A 17,709-nucleotide genomic window follows, 5' to 3' on the forward strand; every position below is an offset into this window, starting at 1 on the left:
CAATGCTCAAATGTTTTGTGGCTCCAGACAGATTTTTTGCCTAAAATGGCTCTTTTGATAGTAAAGGTTGCTGATCCCTGTTCTACAGCATGAGCAAGAGTACATTTTTACAATTTTTTTCCTATTTAAACTAAGTCCAAAATACCCTCCATTTATAAGAACATCAATAAAAGTATATACACAAAAATATGAGAATATTTTATTATGAAAAATATAAATAGGACTGTAGATGTGTTTGACTATGAAGTTGAAGAAATTGTAGGTCACCGCCTATGCAAGTGGCTCCTGTCACTACTTTTTTAATTTTTTTTTTTCGTTTTTATTTTAGAATAGCATTCATTTAAAATGCATCATATTACATAGTATACATATTACTGCAAGTAAATTCCAAATACAATTGTGCATACTTAAAACAAAAGAAATTGCAGTACATTTGATAACAATTTTACAGCCTGGCTCTTCCAAAGGTGTTCTTTTATATCATTAGATTTAATTATTTACAATTGAACATGGGAAGCTTTCACCTTAGATATTGCAACAACAAAAAAAAGCAAAGGAAAAAAAGGATAAAAAGCGAGCTTCATTTCCTGAATATAACTAAACACTTTCAGTAGATATCCTGAGAGACAAAACTCAGGGGTTTCAAAAACACACACCAAGCATGCGCAACAGTGTTACTGCGCATGCGCGGCGGAGGTCAGAGGTTGACAGTCTCCACACAGGCGTGGAAGGAGTGAGGCTAAGCTAAGCTAAGCTAAGCTAACTGCTACCACCGCTAGCTAGCTACATGTGGAGGGTAAACCGGGAGGCATCCCCGACCCTAACTCTGTCCAGATTACTCCTTCACACCTTAAACAACTCCAAAGTTCAGCCTCGTCGAACATAAGGGATATTATCTGTTTACAATGAAAGGGTGAGTGTGAGCTTTTGAGTCTTGAATAAGTAGCTTAGCCACGAGTAAAGTTTCTTCTTCTTCTACAAGGTGGAGGAGACGGAGCGAGGCTAGCTAGCTCTGCTAAGCTACTTTCATATTTCAGGTGTTTAGGAACAAACACAGCACTGTTAACAGAGACAGCTGTGTCACCTGTATTCTCTTTAACTTGAGGGTTGGTTTAAGGTAGATAACAACAAGCTAACTAGCTAGCTGCTAACTGTGAAGCTGAGTCAGTAAACCCACTTTAAGCTAACTAAGCTAAAGAAGACAGACTCTGGAGCAGCTCAGTGTAACAGATAGATAACTAGATAGATAGATGATAACTGTATTGATCCTGAGGGGAATTCAAGTTTCCAGCATCACAGTTCCATAGTGCAAAACATGTTAGTAAAAAAAAGTTAGTAGTACAAAGTACAAAAAATATATACCAGATATAAAAATACAAGGAGATGACTGTTAAAAGTGAATATAGTGCAGGGTAACAGCTGTGATACAGGACTATTAAACAAGTGAATATAGTGCAGAAGAGACTGTTAAAAATGAGTTTAGTGCATTATTATTATCTAGTGTCTTATTTATCCTAAAGATTGTGGGAGATTTTGACTAAGGGATGTTTTTTTGCTACTGTTGATGTCCTGGTTTCCTTTTCAAATCAACTTTTTAAAAGGAATTTCCCTAAATTGAGAAATGTCATAAGTGATCTGGCTATAATCAGATGTTCTTACCTGTATTTCATGGGCACAGTTCTTCAAAAATGTGTGACATTACCTCCTTTTCAGTCTCTCATAAGTTATTATAATAATAATATAATCATTTATATAGATAGATAGATAGTTAGTAACTTTATTGATCCCAAGGGAAATTCAAGTTTCCAGCATCACAGTTCCATAGTGCAAAACATGTTAGTAAAAAGGCAGCAAAAAGGTTAGTAGTGCAAAGTACAAAGAAATATACCACATATAAACATACAAGGAGATGACTGTTAAAAGTGAATATAGTGCAGGGCAACAGCTGTGATAAAGGACTATAAAAAAAGTGAATATAGTGCAGAACAGACTGTTAAAAATGAGTATAGTGCAGGGTAACTCCAGTAGCTTAGTCTATGAAAGTGCACTGTGTGCATTATTATCTGTCCTGCAATGTGTGTTAGCTGCTCAACAGCTCAACTGAACTGCAGCCAAGTCAGTTCACAAAGTTACTAAAGAAGTTAGTGAGCTTATGTTGGTAATATATAACGTTACACCAACTCTCAAGAGTGTGTTCCAGCTTGCTCAGTGTAACTTGACATGGGGGAGTATAACATATTAGCAGTGATGTTGTAACACTTTCCTTTTTTGGTCTTGATTCTCCAATAACATGAGGGCGATTTAACTATGTTAAAATGTTCAGATAGGATTACACAGACTTTACTGTTTGAAGTTTGGATGCATGCCGGTATATCTTGATCAACAACACACGTGACCAACAGCTGTGGATGTGTAGTCTCTCCTATAAATACCACAGTGAACCCCTCAACCACAAGCTGGTGAGTTGTGTTTGGGTCAGTTAACTAAGATAACCAGGGAATGAAATTAGCACCTGCCATATAACAGGGTAAATGTTGGCTGTGGCAGGTATACATTTCAGGTCACCTGCCACCATGGCAGAAAAATATTATTTTCCAAAACAATTCCTAAATTAAAAATAGTCAGTGATTTAAGGTTACATGATCCATATTTCTACTGTCTGTTACCGCTGACTCAGTGTTTACTAGGGGTGGACGAAAATATAAAAAATATGGAGTATTGCAATATTATGTTTTGTGATACTGTATCAATTCTCAAAAACCCTGTATTGATTTCTAAGTTAGTTAATTAGTTTACAAGCAAATATTAACTCAGTCAATACTTTATTTTATTTTCAATGAGAAATGCAAATGCAGATCCTACTATTCTGACAGCATAAAAATGTTAGTTTACTCAGATTTTATGCACGTGGCAGTGTGTTTTTTATACTATGACCAGATTTTTTAAAAAAAAAACAATATATTGCCTTGCTTACAGTACTGCAATATGTCACGATATATTGAATCGTAACCTCTGTATCATGATACGTATCGTATCGACAGATTATTGCTAATACACAGTCCTAGTGTTTACAATTCTGAAACGTTCTACATAGATTTCAGAAGTGGCAGACAAAAAAATTGTGTGGCTAGTAGAAATGTTCAGTGACCTGCCACAGTGGCACGTGAGGAAAAAAACTTAATTTCAGACCCTGACTATAACACACATATTCCCAGGTTATGTTGACTATTGATTCTAGCAGGTGCCCTGTCAAGTTCTTGGTAAATATAAGGCAAGGATATCAAAATGATAAATTGTGTATTAGGTATTTATGATTTGTTGAAAGAGCGATTTTAGGTGGATTGTGTCTGGCACCAGTGTGGCATCCCATTGTGCTGTGTGACATTTGTATGTCAGCGGCATAGCTTCCACCACATCTAATCATTTGATGTTGCTTTGGAGATTAATTTCACCCAGAGGTTGCAGCTAAACAAGTTTAAAAATTGACAATTATTCTGATGATCACTCATCTGAAGCTCGATATTGTTCAGAAAAAAACATTCTGTTGATTAACTAAAGTAATCGTTTCAAATTTAGCATTAATTATTAAGTAAATAAAACAATTGCATTCAAGTGGTTGGTTTAGAAAAATATTTCAAGTACTCAACAGTTTTAAGCTAGATCTCAAAGTTACCAATTGCATTTGAGTCAAATTATGCTGAATCGTCATTTGACCGTTTTGCTCTTGTTCCAGTAGCCGGATTGAGCTGGGGGATGTTACGCCCCACAACATTAAGCAGCTGAAACGCCTGAACCAGGTCATCTTCCCTGTCAGCTACAACGACAAGTTTTACAAAGATGTACTGGAAGTTGGAGAGCTTGCAAAGCTAGGTAAGAAACATCACTCACAATGTAACTTACTCCCAAATAACTTCAACATTTTTTTTAAAAAAGCATGAAGCTCAAGCTTTTCTGGTAACAGTGAGATATTCGAACGGGGATTTACAACCTTTCCATGTCTTACATCTTCTTTGTCTTGCAGCATACTTCAATGACATTGCAGTGGGCGCTGTGTGCTGCAGAGTGGACCACTCTCAGAACCAGAAGAGACTGTACATCATGACGCTCGGTTGTCTAGCACCCTACCGTAGACTTGGAATTGGTAAGGAGCTCTGCATCTCTAGAAGACGCTGCAGCGCACCTTGTGATCTTGTGTTTTGTTTCTCCAACTTTGCCGTTGTTTATTTCTCCAGGTACAAAGATGCTGAATCATGTGCTAAACATCTGTGAGAAGGATGGCACTTTTGACAACATTTACCTGTGAGTGTCTAGAAGGTGTATGAGGAGTTACCGCATATTTTCAGTGTAGATTAATTAGATCTTTTTTACTGAAACAGATCAGCCGTAGCGTAAAGAAATCAATTAATTCCATTGCTACTTGTTGATCAATTCTTCAAACTGTTCTACTACTAACTAACGTTCTCCTTTCCCTCTCCACAGTCATGTGCAGATCAGCAATGAATCAGCCATTCACTTTTACCAGAAGTTTGGCTTTGAGATCATCGAAACAAAAAAGAATTACTACAAGAGGATAGAGCCCGCAGATGCCCATGTGTTGCAGAAGAGTCTGCGCAGCCCATGTGCACCGCCCACCGGAGAGCTTCAGAAGGCAGAGTAGGGGCACAGCGTTTGGAAAGAGCACAGATGTGCCCGCCTCCACAGAAACAGAACTGTGACAAATGCCCCAGGGTCGACACATTCAACACTTTCTTCAAAGGACGCTAAAAAGAGAAAACAAATTTAAAGTACAAAAAATGCTGCATTTATTTTGCAAAGGGGTCCCCTTTGATTTTTTTGCATATTTTATTGCTCCCCTTTCTTCATACAGATAATTGAAAATGACAAAAAGCTCAGTATTCAAAAGTGCTCCGATTGACAAAGTTGCCAACTTCAGACAGTTTTAGACTTGGTGAAGGGGGAGGGTGTGGTGTTTGAAAATCATACTGTTTGTGTTTGAGTTGTTTTTATGCGGTTATAAATTTAATGGGGACATATCTATACTGTTGAGCAAAAGAAAAACAGTTGGTTTGAAGCTGTAAAAGTGTTTGAAAGACCATCACTGACAGACACAAGTCCCAGCTGGTTAGCTTTGAGTTGTTACGTGGAACAGTCACAACTCTATTCCCTCACCACCCAAACCTTGGGGCTTATGGGAAATGAGTCTGACCAGCTTCACGTCCAGAGGGGAAAAGCAGAAATGTATCCCCTCAGTTCGGGCGTAAAGAAGGCTGAACGGTTTTGAGATGGTGGGAAGACGTGTTCACCACTCATCATTTCTAAATAACTTTATTTTCCAGCCTGTTAATTTAATTCCCCTTCAACTGTTATTTTTTATTTTTTACAACGAAACGGCAAATGGTTCAGAGGTTCTCCTGGGTTTACTACTAAGAATGAAAACATTAAAGAATGAGAGAAACATACTAAATAATGTATTGAATGTGTTTCTGAGACGGGTCGCTCCACATCTTCCTGTGAGGGATGTTTGAAAAACAACAGATTGTCTGGTTGAGATTGGATTTGGGCATTATTTTCAGTATGAAGGTGTATAAGGATGTGTGTCTCTAAACACATGGAAGTGTTTTGAGACATCTTACCGTAAACACCTTTGGCACCTTATGTAGCCACCTTTCAGAATTTGTCTTCTCAAACTACCTGCCTCAGTCAGCTTCTGTTGTTCTGATAAGTTTGGAAGTTCAGCTGATAGTTTGAAAAGTTTCAGTATGGTCTCTTGGAACAGTGTTTTAACCCAGAGGAAGCTCTGTCCCCTCTGCATGCAAAGGAGAGTTGTGTCCTCTCCACTTGTAGTATAAGCATGTTTTTTCCTTTCTTTGAAGAATTTTATCTTTTCTGGAGCTCTATATTGTAAGACTTTTTAAACGTCTAAATAAAGGAATTACTATTTGCAGTAAATGTGTTTGCTAATTGTCTTATTCTGTTTCATAAACATTGTGAATTATTGGCTAAATGCACAAAATTAAACTGTACAACACCTCTTTAGGGAGGGGGGGGGCAAAGGAGGACGGTCTGCAGGACAGATAACGCATACAGTGCACTTTCATAGACTAAGCTACTGGAGTTACTTTGCACTATACTCATTTTCGACAGTGTCTTCTGCACTATTTTATTAGTCGTGTATCACAGCTGTTACTCTGCACTATATTCACTTTTAACAGTTTTCCTTTATATTCTTGTATTTTTATATCTGGTATATTGTTTTGTACTTTGCATTACTAACTTTTTTACTAACATGTATTTGCACTATGGAACTGTGATGCTGTAAACTTGAATTTCCGCGGGATCAATGAAGTTACTATCTATCTATATAAATACATTTATTATTATATTATTATTATAATAACTTATGAGAGACTGAAAAGGAGGTAATGTCACACATTTTTGAAGAACTGTGACCATGAAATACAGGTAAGAACATCCGATTATAGCCAGATCACTTATGACATTTCTCAATATAGGGAAACTCCTTTAAAAAAGTTGATTTGAAAAGGAAACCAGGACATCAACAGCAGCACAAAACATCCCTTAGTCAAAATCTCCCACAATCTTTAGGATAAAGACTAGATAATAATGCACTACTAACTTTTTTACTAACATATTTTTGCACTATGGAACTGTGATGCTGGAAATTTGAATTTCCCTCAGGATCAATAAAGTTACTATCTATCTATATCTAAAATTAATCTAAAAACATTAACAAATGCATACATACATGTTTTAGGTGCATTCTCTGAATACCGCGTCGTGATTGGCTAACACTCCCCACATCTCGAATGCCATTGGCTGTCAGCTCCCCTAGAGCCCGCCCCCTCTCCAGCACAATGTTAGGTGTATCCAGATTGTTTTGAGAAATGAGTTGAGTTTAATGCTTCTGCTAGCCAACTGTTAGCCTCCAAACCTCACAGATCTCTCAGCAGACAGCCTCCAAACATGCTGAGACTAGAGGTTAGTGGACACTATTATCCAATAACAGGCTTTTATCAGCAGGAACGAGAAGAAATCCGCCTTTAATTTGCTTAATAATGATGTCGGAGACGGTAAAGTGAGCTATCTGTTAGCCTGTGAGCTAACAGAGAGCTAGCTGAAGAGGTACTGTAAGTGCCCAGGTTGCTAGTGTCTTGTTGGTTGAGTGATAATAATCTGCTTGCTGTCAACCAGGACTCACAACTATGTGTGCTATTCGTTTAAAGATGTTATAATGAAGCTGTAATATGCAGGTAGATGAGTTTAGGTTATCTGTAAAGCTTAGGTTAATCAACACCAGCTGGTTAGCATCTAGTTGTAGAAGCTCAGTGCAGTTTAACAAGGTCTTTTAAATCCAACATTACTGCAGGATTATTGCATTTTAATGCAGAAAGAAGAAAAGCAAAGAATCTCACAATGCAGGTAAAATAATTCAGCTTGTTGCATCTAGTTGTAGTAACATTAGAGGTTCAGTGTTGCTTAACAAGGTCTTTTAAATCCAACATTACTGCAGGATTATTGCATTTTAATGCAGAAAGAAGAAAAACAAAGAATCTCACAATGCAGGTAAAATAATTCAGCTTGTTGCATCTAGTTGTAGTAACGTTAGAGGCTCAGTGTTGCTTAACAAGGTCTTTTAAATCCAACATTACTGCTGGATTATTGCATTTTAATTGCAGAAAGAACAAAAACAAAGAATCTCACAATGCAGGTAAATAATCCAGCTTGTTAGCATCTAGTTGTAGTAACGTTAGAGGTTCAGTGTTGCTTAACAAGGTCTTTTAAATCCAACATTACTGCTGGATTATTGCATCTTAATGCATTTTTCTTTGGTGTTATACAGTTGTCTGGTGTCATCATGCTTGTTTAAAATGCATACTCTGTGTCACTGGTGTCTTATGTGTTCATATCTACAACATTACTACTAGATAATTGCATCTGAATGATTATACTTTGGTGTTATGCAGTTGTCTGGTGTCATCATGCTTATTTAAAATGCATACTCTGTGTCCTGGTGTTTTTATGTGTTCATATCTACAACAGTACTGCTGGATAATTGCATCTGAATGTATTTTTCTATGGTGTTATACAGTTGTCTGGTGTCATCATGCTTATTTAACATTCATACTCTTGTGTGTTTTTATGTGTTCATTGCAGGACGGGCACAGAAGGGATTTAAGGTCCAGCTGTTAAATGGTACCTTATTATCAAACAGGCAACTGTTAGGACAAGAATGCCAGAGATGACTGAAACTCAGACACCTGGTCGTAGTCCCAAGTAAGGATGGTTTGACATAATCTGCTTGCTTTAACCAAATTATCAATCAGAGGCACTTATATATGTGCATAGTTGTAATAAACAATATTTTTTTTTTGCAGAAAGAAGAAAAACAAAGAATCTCACAATGCAGGTAAAATAATATCTCCTATTATGCTTCTGTTCAAACCTTGCTGCTTATTAAATACATACATTTATTGTAGAGTATTCACTATAAATGTGACTGGACATTAAAGTTGACTCTCTTCTCTATATATAGTTGAGAGACACAGAAAAGAGAAGATTAATGCTGGGATTAACCGCATTGGTAGTCTTCTGCCCTGTTCCCAGGCACTTAAACAGGTAAACTGGCATTACTGTTTCGCCTAATCAGTAACATGTTATATGGTCAAATTAGTGTCTGTACAGTGTCTTTATTTTTTTAAATATTAAACCTTTATACCCTAATCTATAGAGTAAGAACATGATCTTGGACCAGGCCTTTCGCTACATCACTGAAATGAAGAAACGAAATGACACGTTGCTTCTGGAAGGAGGAGATAAAGTCCAAGGTAAAGTTTAACAATTGTACACCTCACACATCGTTTTTGCAGTAGTGCACACCTAGATTATCTCATAGTTTAATTATACTTACGTATGGCTAAGTACACTTGATTGATAATATGTGTGCTTGGTCTCTGTGCAGCGGAGGAGATCCGTCGGCTACGGCGTCAGATGGAGGAGCTGAGGAGGGAGAGTGCTCACTACATCGAGCTCCTCAAAGCCCATGATATTGACATTTTAGAAGACCCCACAATCCACTGGAAGGGGAAACAGCGTTGCGCCAAGGTGGGAAAAGTGAACCCCACTCACCAACTCCCAAAGGGGATCATTGTCTATTCTAATGGCAAAGTAAAGTGCCCGGCAGGGAAGGAGAAGAACCCAGCAAAACAGCCTTCTGAAACATTAATTCTTCAGTCACCTTCTGAGGTCGGTGCCAGGTTGAGGGTTAATGGAACTCTGCTGCAAGTTAATACCTCTTCTTCCACCCCTGCACTTCTCCCTGTGTCCACCGCCATCCAGTCTACACCAGGCCTGAGAATGATAGAGCAGTGTTTGGTCGATATGCCGGCTGCAGCCCCCGCTCTGCCACCCTCTGTGTCTTACATCACCCTCCAGATCCCTGCATCCGCCACAGCTTTGGCCCAACAACCGCAGCCTGCCGCCCCAGCCCCGACCCTCACCATAGCAGCCACTTCAGCCTCACAGCTTCCCACTGAGAGCCCTGCTCAGCCTGTGGCCAATCTCACCACGCTTACACAGGCTATAGCCGCAACCAGAGCAGCAGCCTCAGAGGTTTGCTCTTGGGTCACACAGGACTCTGCCATGAGGACTATAAGTTACACTGCTATCCCCAACAGCCAAGCCCTTCTTAGGGCTGGGGCGGCAGGCAGCACACAGACTACCTGGACAACGCTGCAGATGGCGGGGAACACAGTGCAGCCAGTCTGCCAGAGTGTCCCCGCCCCAGAGGTCATCAACACCACCCAGACTGTCCAGCAGGTGACTGTGTGTCCGATGGGCAACAAACCTTCTGTTCAGCCCATTCAAATACAGATGCAACCACATGTGCCTGTACAGCAAGCACCCATTACAGCCCACATTCAAGCGCAGCCCTTTCAGAGACCACCCCAGCTACGGACAGCAATCCTGAACCAGGCACAGCCTCAGCCTGTTCTAGCCCCCCAAGCACAGTGTGCTGTTCTATCCCAGTCAGCCATCGTACCCCAGACAGGTGTGGTTGCCCACACTGCTGTCGTGCCATCGCAACCCCAGCCTGCTGTATTTCAACCAGCGTCATTGATTCCACATCCTCCGACAGCCCTCATACCTCAGCCAGCCCTGGTGCCCCAGCCACAGGCCACTGTGCTGCCCCTCCTGCAGACAATGCAGGTGCTGCAGGTCAACCCGTCTGGAGCGACAGCCTCAGGTGTAACAGCACCACAGAACACTAACAACCCAAGTGTGGTCATCCTGCAGCAGGCCAGTTCTTGCCCAACCCAGTCAGTTGTACGGGAGGAAATAACCAATCAGACACCGTGTCAGCATATTGTAATAATCCAGGCACCCAATCAGGTTGCACCTGCCCCTCAGAATCCTCAGGTTGGCATGGTGCCGGCTGCTGTGCCCACTGCAGTACCTGTTGTGTCCACTCAAATACCCACAACCAGCATCTCAACATCTGCCACGTCCTTGCAGAGTGTTGGGGGAAAGCAACTGGTGCACATCCTCCCACGCCCTGTTCAGCCTCAAATTAACCATCAACTTCAGGTCACTCAGGCCTCCACCTCCCCACCGGTTCCTACAACCCCACAGACTATCACTGTGAACGGCCAGGTGTTTGCCCTGCAGCCCATGAAGACTTCTGACAAATCCAGCTCCAAGGCAGGCCAGAGTACGCTCCAGCTGGTCCAGCCAACAACCACAGAGGAACCAACTACTAATGTGGCCCTCAACAGTTTAGGTGCACTCAGCAGTCTCAATCAGAGCATCTCTCAGGGCCTTCCACTTACCATTTCTAGCCAGAACAACGGTCAGCCTCCAGCTGCTCCATCATTAGTAGTCCAGCAGAAGCAGCCTCCTGCTCCAGCATCCGTCCCTGGAGCCGCACTTGCTCTACCTGTCCGGCAGCTACAGGTCCCTTGTTTGAACGCAGTCAAATCAGGGCTGGTGGTCAATGCCTCTAAGACTCCAGCAAAGAGGCTTCGTACAACTTTGAATGCAAAGAGGGCAACAGCTAAAAGGACTAAACCAGCCAAGAAAAAAGAGCTCAGTCATGCACCGTCTGCTGTTGCTGTTTCAGCCAAGCCAGCGGTTGCTGCAGGAGAAAATCAGACAGTTCAGGTTTCAGTATCTCCAGTTTTACAGTCCTCGACTGTAAAAGTCACAGACATTTCCCCCACTTGTACCACAGCTGTCACGACTGCACATTGTAGTGAAGCTGTAGGGAATGTCACCTCCACACAAAACACTCAGATAATGATTGTGTGTAGTTCATCGAGTGAGTCAACTGTATTTAGTCAATCCCAACCACAGAGCAAAAGCTCTGTCAGTGCAACTCAGACTGATGTCAGTCATACTAACACTAGTAGTATGGCACCTGCGGTTACACCTGTCAATGCCACATCGGCCAAGCCAGCTGTCAGTGCAGCTGTGGCCATTGAGAGTAAACCAGTTTCTGGCAACAACTCAACTGTAACCAAACTCCCAGCTCCAGAGGTTAAACAGCCAACCACTAGTTCAGCAACTAGCTCAACACAAAATAAGTCAGCTGCCACCACTACTGTTTCTAAACAGAGCAAATCTGTGGTCAGCTCTGCAGGTGCCACCGAGACGCTGTACACTTCCACCACTGTTTCTGCTGCATGCCTGACTCCAGTCTGCACCAGCAGTATCCCAACAACTGCACCAGTATCTTTAAATCAGCCTACCCAACCAACTTCAGTATGTCGTCCTCAGGTATCTAATACCCAAGATCCTCTGCCCTGTAATAAACCTCAGCCCGTCACTTTACCCTTGGTGTCCACAACCGTGGCGCTCTCATCACCTGCGTTGACTTTTTCTGCAGCCCACAGCTCCGTTACAGCCCCCACAACAAGCTCAGAGTTTAGGAAAAGGGTCACTACCAGTAGAGCGCCAACACAGCAGACTGACGTAAATATGCCCAACCCTTCCCCTTGCCATCCCGCTGAAGTCAAACCACCTCAACCCTCTAGAAGAGACAGGGAGGCTCAGGTAGAGAGACACTCCACGGCAGCAGAGAAAGACGGCTTAGTGGCAGCGACTTCTGGCAGAAAGGATTTTGCCCTATCTCAACAGGTGTACACCAACCTTGACGATCAAACTATAGAGCACCCTATGACATCTAGCAGGCAGACAGATTCTCCCATGTCTTCAGGGGCTGGGGGAGGCCGAGGGTTCTCTGTGGCATCCATGCTTCCACAGGGCCACACTATTAGTGCGTCATCTGGCTCCTTTGGAACATTTACATTCACCTCCGAGCAGGCAGAAATGCTGGCTTTGGCCATGCTAGAACAGGACAGTCCAGGGAGGCGGAGTGGAAGCTGCTCTGGGAACACTGCTCCGACAAACGCCACGTGGGAGCCCCCAAAGAACCCAGCGGTGTCAAACAGTAAAGAAAGGGGCTCAACTGGACAGCAGGCCAAAGTGACTAAACCCATGGACACAGTAACGGTTAAACCTGCTGTCCAGGTATCAGTCAGAGGACAGGCTGAGGAGGGGCCCAGTGCAAGCAGACATCCACAAAACATCTCGTACTCCCAGTCTCTCCCCCAGGTCCAGTCTCAGAGCGGCACCGTGGCTAGCCTCAGCGTCAACAACCTGATCCGGCCCAGCTCCAGTCAGCAACCCTACCCCGGCTCTCCCAGTCTCGCCGGCCAACAGGGCTCGGTCCCCTCACCTGTAGGGACGTCAGCCCACATATCCCAACCGCCAAACAACGCCCTCTCGCCCTGCTCAGGTGCAGCCCAACTGAACGAGTACACCCCCTTAAAGACTGCGCTGATGAGGGCTCAAGCTGGAGTCGGCGTAGGCGAGCGACAAGCGAAGATCATCTCCAAGCGGCAGGCCCAGGAGGAGGTGATGCTAAACACCGGGAAGCGGCCCAAGCCTTGCCCTCCATCAGCCAGCCACATGGACGTGAAAGCGCCAGACCACAGCCAGATGATGGTGGGACAGCTGCCCCCCACGTCCTCGGCTGTCATGACGAGGATTAATTCAGAAAGCGGAGGCCCGCTCTTCTCCACGAACTCTTTCATGAGCCCGGTAGTTCGGCCCCCGGACGGCCACTGTCCTCCTCAAGGACCTCCTGAGCAGAACCAGCCAGGTGTGCTCCATCTGCCCCAGGGTCATCCCCAGCACGCCGCAACCCAGCCTGGCCAGCACCTGGGAGGAAATCTTTACATGAAACAGCAGCAGCAAGAGCAACAGAGACACCATCTGTACCATCTGCAACACCACCTGACACAGCCTGACCCCGCACAGCGCCACTCGCTACACCAGAGGGCGCTTCAGCAGCAGCAAGAGCAGCAACAGCAGCAGCAGCAGCAGCAGCAGCAGCATGTGCAGAAGAAGCGGGGGCTTGTCAGAGGCAGTCAGACTGGTTCACCTGCTGGCCTGCAACAGAAGCAGCACCACCTGGAGAAGTCTGGAGTTCAGCAGCAGCAGCACTCGCATCAACAACAACAGACGCAGCATCAACAGCACACACAGCAGCAGCAGCAGTCGCAGCAGCATCAACAACAGTCGCACCAACAATCACAGCAGCATCAACAGCCAACGCAACACCAACAGTCTCATCCCCAACAGCACCAACAGCAAACACATCAACAGCAGACACAGACGCAGCATCAACAACACCAACAGCAGCAGCAGCAGCAGCAGTTACAGCAGCAGCAGCAGAGCTCCCACTCCAGACACCAGCAGCATCTACAGCAGCAGATCCAGCAGCAACAACAGCAGCAGCACTTTAGACACCAGGAGAAGAGCTGTGAAGCCCAGGCAGCAGGATCCAGGGCCCACCACAGCAGCCACCTGGCCCAGCAGGAGCACCTCAAGGTGGGTTTCACATGGGAGATAAGACTGGAAACAAAGTACAGAGGCACCTGTGGTGCTTAGGTTGATCTTGACTATGTATCTTTTTATTAGGGCTGTCAAAGTTAACGCAATAACGCGTTAACGCAATTTGCGATTTAGCCAGGCCTCTATTCGATCTTTCTGAGGTTATAGCGGGCTCAGCTAAATTAGAAAAACTAAGGATTGGTACCAACCATGTCATACCAGCTTGTCCCCAAGGAGGCTAAATAACGCTCCAAACTTGCACTAAATTTTGGTGAGGAAAAACTGGCATGGCCATTTTCAAAGGGGTCCCTTGACCTCTGACCTCAAGATATGTGAATGAAAATGGGTTCTATGGGTACCCACGAGTCTCCCCTTTACAGACATGCCCACTTTATGATAATCACATGCAGGCAAGTCATATTCAAGTCAGCACACTGACACACTGACAGCTGTTGTTGCCTGTTGGGCTGCAGTTTGCCATGTTATGATTTGAGCATACTTTTTACTGTGAGGGTCTCTGGACAATAATTGTCATTGTTTTGTGTTAATTGATTTCCAATAATAAATATATATACATTTGCATAAAGCAAGCATATTTACCAACTTCAATGTTGATAAGAGTAACAAATACTTGACAAATCTCCCTTTAAGGTACATTTTGAACAGATACAAAAATTGCGATTAATTTGCGATTAATCACGTTTAAATATTTTAATTGATTGTACTTGTTATTTAACTGTATTACTATATTTTCAGTGCAAAAATTATTTGTTGATAAATTTGGTAATTGTACAAGTAATTGTGGAACCAACTAATCAACACAAACTACTTAATTGATTTTCATTTACTATTTAAATCATATCAAATATTGTCTGTTCACAACTTAATTGCAATAACTGAGTGTGTATATATACCAAATACCAAATACTAGGAGCTTACAAGTGAATACTATTTAAAAACCACACAAAGAATCACTTCCTCCGGTGTGACATTTCTGTCAGTGCAGTCAAATGGGTTAAAATAAGTTAAAACTGGTATGCTGGTATTTTTTGGGACTGGTTGGTAAATTAGAAAGACCTAGCAGTTGTAGAAAACCACCGCAGCAGACCACATTTACACTGCCACAGCAAAAAGCATCCTGAAAACAAAGACAGAAATGCTTGCCTAGGAGCTTTTTTTTCTGTCCTGGGTCTTGCAGTAAAAAAGCCCCCATAGCTGCAGTTAAGAGAGGAATAAGAATTCATGATAGTAAGCAATGTCAAGTGAAACGCAATCTATAAATGTCTGGGAACTGTCAGGAAGAAATGTTGATGATGATATTGAATAATTAATAACACATTTGAACTTTCTCTCCATCAGCCTGGTCAAGACCACAACGCTATGCAGAGGATGATGAGCACGAGGACTCTGGAGCAGCAGCTCATCCCTCCTCCCAGCAACCCCGTGTCCCGGTCGTCTGACTTGGCCTGCGCTCCGTCACGGCAGGAGCGCCACCGCGTTTCCAGCTACTCCGCGGAGGCGCTCATCGGCAAAAGTTCCACCAGTGGCGAGCAGCAGCAGCAGCGCATGGGCCTCCACCTTCAGCCTGGCCGCGGTGCCGCACAGGAGCAGCCAGACCTCCGCGGTTACCTGGACACGTCGCGAGGGAAGGCCAACATCGCACACAACCCACAGAATCGCCTGCCCTCTGACCATCCGGGATCTGCTGATGTTCAGCGGGTCTCGGAGTGTCCGCCATTCAAGGCCATGGGAGGAGGAGTGCATCAGCTTGGTGGGTTTGATGCCCCTAAGTCAGTGGCGTCCTCCCAAAGGGGCCCTCAGGGGCAACAGCAAGGCGGGTTCAGGATGGGCGTTGGCCCTCCACCAGACGGCAGGAACCGCTACAGCGCAGCTCACCCCGGCTCACAGGGAGTACAAGTCGGCCTCCCACGGGAGCAGGAGGGCTGTCACCAGAGTTTCATGCAAAGCCTCCTTTCCCCCCACCTGCCCGAGCAGAGCAACCACCAGCGAGCAGTGCAGTGCTGTCCGCCGGTCAGCATGGAGTACAGCTGTGTGCCCGGAAGCTCTTCAGGAGACATTCAGGCCAAAGCCTCCAGCCCCAGCGTGCCCCAGACACAGAAGGCCCCGGCTATGCGGCTCGGAGAGGGCAACAAGGGCCACATTTCTCAGGTCAGCAGTAATATGCACGGAGGCCCAGGCGTGCGCACGGGTCTCCCCCACCCTCCGACCCCACACGGCAGCTCTGAGCCAGGCCGCTCCTCGGCGCCTTCCAGACCACCCACCGCCGTCAGCCAGCACTCTCGCCACATCGCCCGAGACACGCAGCCCACCAAGCTGAGACCCGGTGACCGGCCTCGATCGGGCGCTCTGAGACAGAGCAACCCCTTCGAGCCCGAGGTCCACCTGCCTCTACCCTCGGGAGGAGGGGTGCTGCTGGGCAGGCCGCAGTCCGGAGGAGAGGCGCGACGCAGCACTATCGTTCGCTTTATGGCAGATAGCTCTCAGGTTCCCGGTGACAACAACCTAGTTCCAGACCAACACCTAACACAAAACTTTGGTTTCCCCTTTATTCCAGAGGGAGGGATGAATCCTCCTCCCATCAATGCCAACTCCACATTCATCCCTCCAGTCAGCCAGTCCAACGCCTCCCGCACGCCATCCCTCCTGCCTGTAGAGCCCCAGAACACTTTACCCTCCTTCTACCCCTCTTATTCTCCAGCTGCTCACCCCAGCGACGTCACCCTCCAGTACTTTCCCAACCAAATGTTTACCAGCCCGAGTGCAGACAAGGGCAGCGCTCCTCAACTCAATAACCGCTTCGGCTCCATCCTCTCCCCTCCTCGCAGTTTCGGCCAGGCCAGCTTCCCTTTACTTCCAGACATGCCCCCTATGCCCATCGCCAACTCGTCTGGAATCACCCCTCACATATCCAACTTCAGCCTCACCTCGCTGTTCCCCGAGATCGCAACAGGCATGCCCACCGACGGCTCTGCCATGCCAATGTCTCCCCTGCTGTCTCTCTCCAACACCTCGGCCGCCGACTCCGGCAAGCAGCCCAACCGTCCCGCCCACAACATCAGCCACATTCTGGGCCACGACGGCAGCTCGGCCGTGTGAGGAAAGAACCCTGCTGCATTTTTGATGAACTGGTGTTCTGAAGTGAAGTTTAATTTTCAATTTGTTATTCTTTTTAAATGTTCAGAAAGCGGTGATGAAGCACCCGATGAACGTTTTTTTCTAGGTTGAAATGACACCAACGTCTGTCTGATTGTTTACATGTTCAGTTTCAATCTCAAATTTGTTCCCTTTGACAAAAATATATAATTTGTAATATTTAAAAAAACTTTTGAATTTAAGGTTGGTCCTTTAAAGCTATTTCGTTTGTTGGTTAAACCGACTGTTTTCGTAGTAAAACAAAATTTAGGTTTAGAACTTGAATTCATGGGTCATCAAGAAACCTGCACAGTTACCTACCAATGTAATTTACTAACTTATATATCAGGTTGAACTGTACAGAATCTGTTTTGTTTTTTTCCGAGAGCTATTTTGTAAATACCAATGTTTCATATCAGAATTGTTAGATTATGTATGTATTTGTAAATACAAAATTGATTAATAAAGTTTATAAGGAGACATTTGTATTTGCTGCCAACTGAAGAACTGTGTGCGTTTCTTTTTTCTCCACTAGATGGCACTTTAAACTCAGTCACTAACTTTTGCTTTTTGTCGCTCCGGGGGGAGAAACAGTGAAAATTAGTGGTGGCAGTGGTGACTTTATTCCAACAAGAGTGGATT

The 17,709-nt window shown here is 44.5% G+C and overlaps 2 protein-coding genes across 4 annotated transcripts; both read left to right on the top strand.

Moving 5' to 3' along the window:
• Positions 1-699: 699 nt before the first annotated feature.
• On the top strand, positions 700-5,949 carry naa50 (N-alpha-acetyltransferase 50, NatE catalytic subunit). Of its 2 annotated transcripts, none has more exons than XM_074621449.1 (5): positions 700-913; positions 3,734-3,870; positions 4,022-4,141; positions 4,233-4,299; positions 4,480-5,949. In XM_074621449.1, exons 1-5 carry the CDS (start codon positions 906-908, stop codon positions 4,655-4,657), a joined length of 510 nt encoding a protein of 169 aa, XP_074477550.1. In that variant the 5' UTR covers positions 700-905; the 3' UTR covers positions 4,658-5,949. The 2 variants fall into 2 exon arrangements, with proteins under 2 accessions (XP_074477550.1, XP_074477551.1); XM_074621450.1 differs by having other exon boundaries at positions 752-913; positions 3,737-3,870.
• A 921-nt stretch (positions 5,950-6,870) lies between these two features.
• usf3 (upstream transcription factor family member 3) lies at positions 6,871-17,566 on the top strand. 2 transcript variants are annotated; one of them, XM_074622609.1, is made up of 7 exons: positions 6,871-6,999; positions 8,176-8,295; positions 8,397-8,428; positions 8,555-8,637; positions 8,750-8,846; positions 8,981-13,911; positions 15,274-17,566. In XM_074622609.1, the coding sequence occupies exons 2-7, from the start codon at positions 8,252-8,254 to the stop codon at positions 17,029-17,031; spliced, it is 6,945 nt and encodes a 2,314-aa protein (XP_074478710.1). In that variant the 5' UTR covers positions 6,871-6,999; positions 8,176-8,251; the 3' UTR covers positions 17,032-17,566. The 2 variants fall into 2 exon arrangements, with proteins under 2 accessions (XP_074478710.1, XP_074478711.1); XM_074622610.1 differs by lacking the exon at positions 6,871-6,999 and adding an exon at positions 7,006-7,143.
• The last annotated feature ends 143 nt before the right edge of the window (positions 17,567-17,709 follow it).

This window comes from Sebastes fasciatus, chromosome 21 (genome assembly GCF_043250625.1).
Source record: "Sebastes fasciatus isolate fSebFas1 chromosome 21, fSebFas1.pri, whole genome shotgun sequence".
Lineage (NCBI taxonomy): Eukaryota > Metazoa > Chordata > Actinopteri > Perciformes > Sebastidae > Sebastes > Sebastes fasciatus.

Coding starts and splice junctions, on each gene's coding strand:
- naa50 (XM_074621449.1), top strand. Junction 4,142..4,232: donor CTACCGTAGACTTGGAATTG/GTAAGGAGCTCT, acceptor TTATTTCTCCAG/GTACAAAGATGCTGAATCAT. Junction 4,300..4,479: donor ACTTTTGACAACATTTACCT/GTGAGTGTCTAG, acceptor CCCTCTCCACAG/TCATGTGCAGATCAGCAATG.
- usf3 (XM_074622609.1), top strand. CDS start 8,252: ATGCCAGAGATGACTGAAACTCAGACACCTGGTCGTAGTCCCAA. Junction 8,847..8,980: donor AGGAGGAGATAAAGTCCAAG/GTAAAGTTTAAC, acceptor GTCTCTGTGCAG/CGGAGGAGATCCGTCGGCTA. Junction 13,912..15,273: donor CCCAGCAGGAGCACCTCAAG/GTGGGTTTCACA, acceptor TCTCTCCATCAG/CCTGGTCAAGACCACAACGC.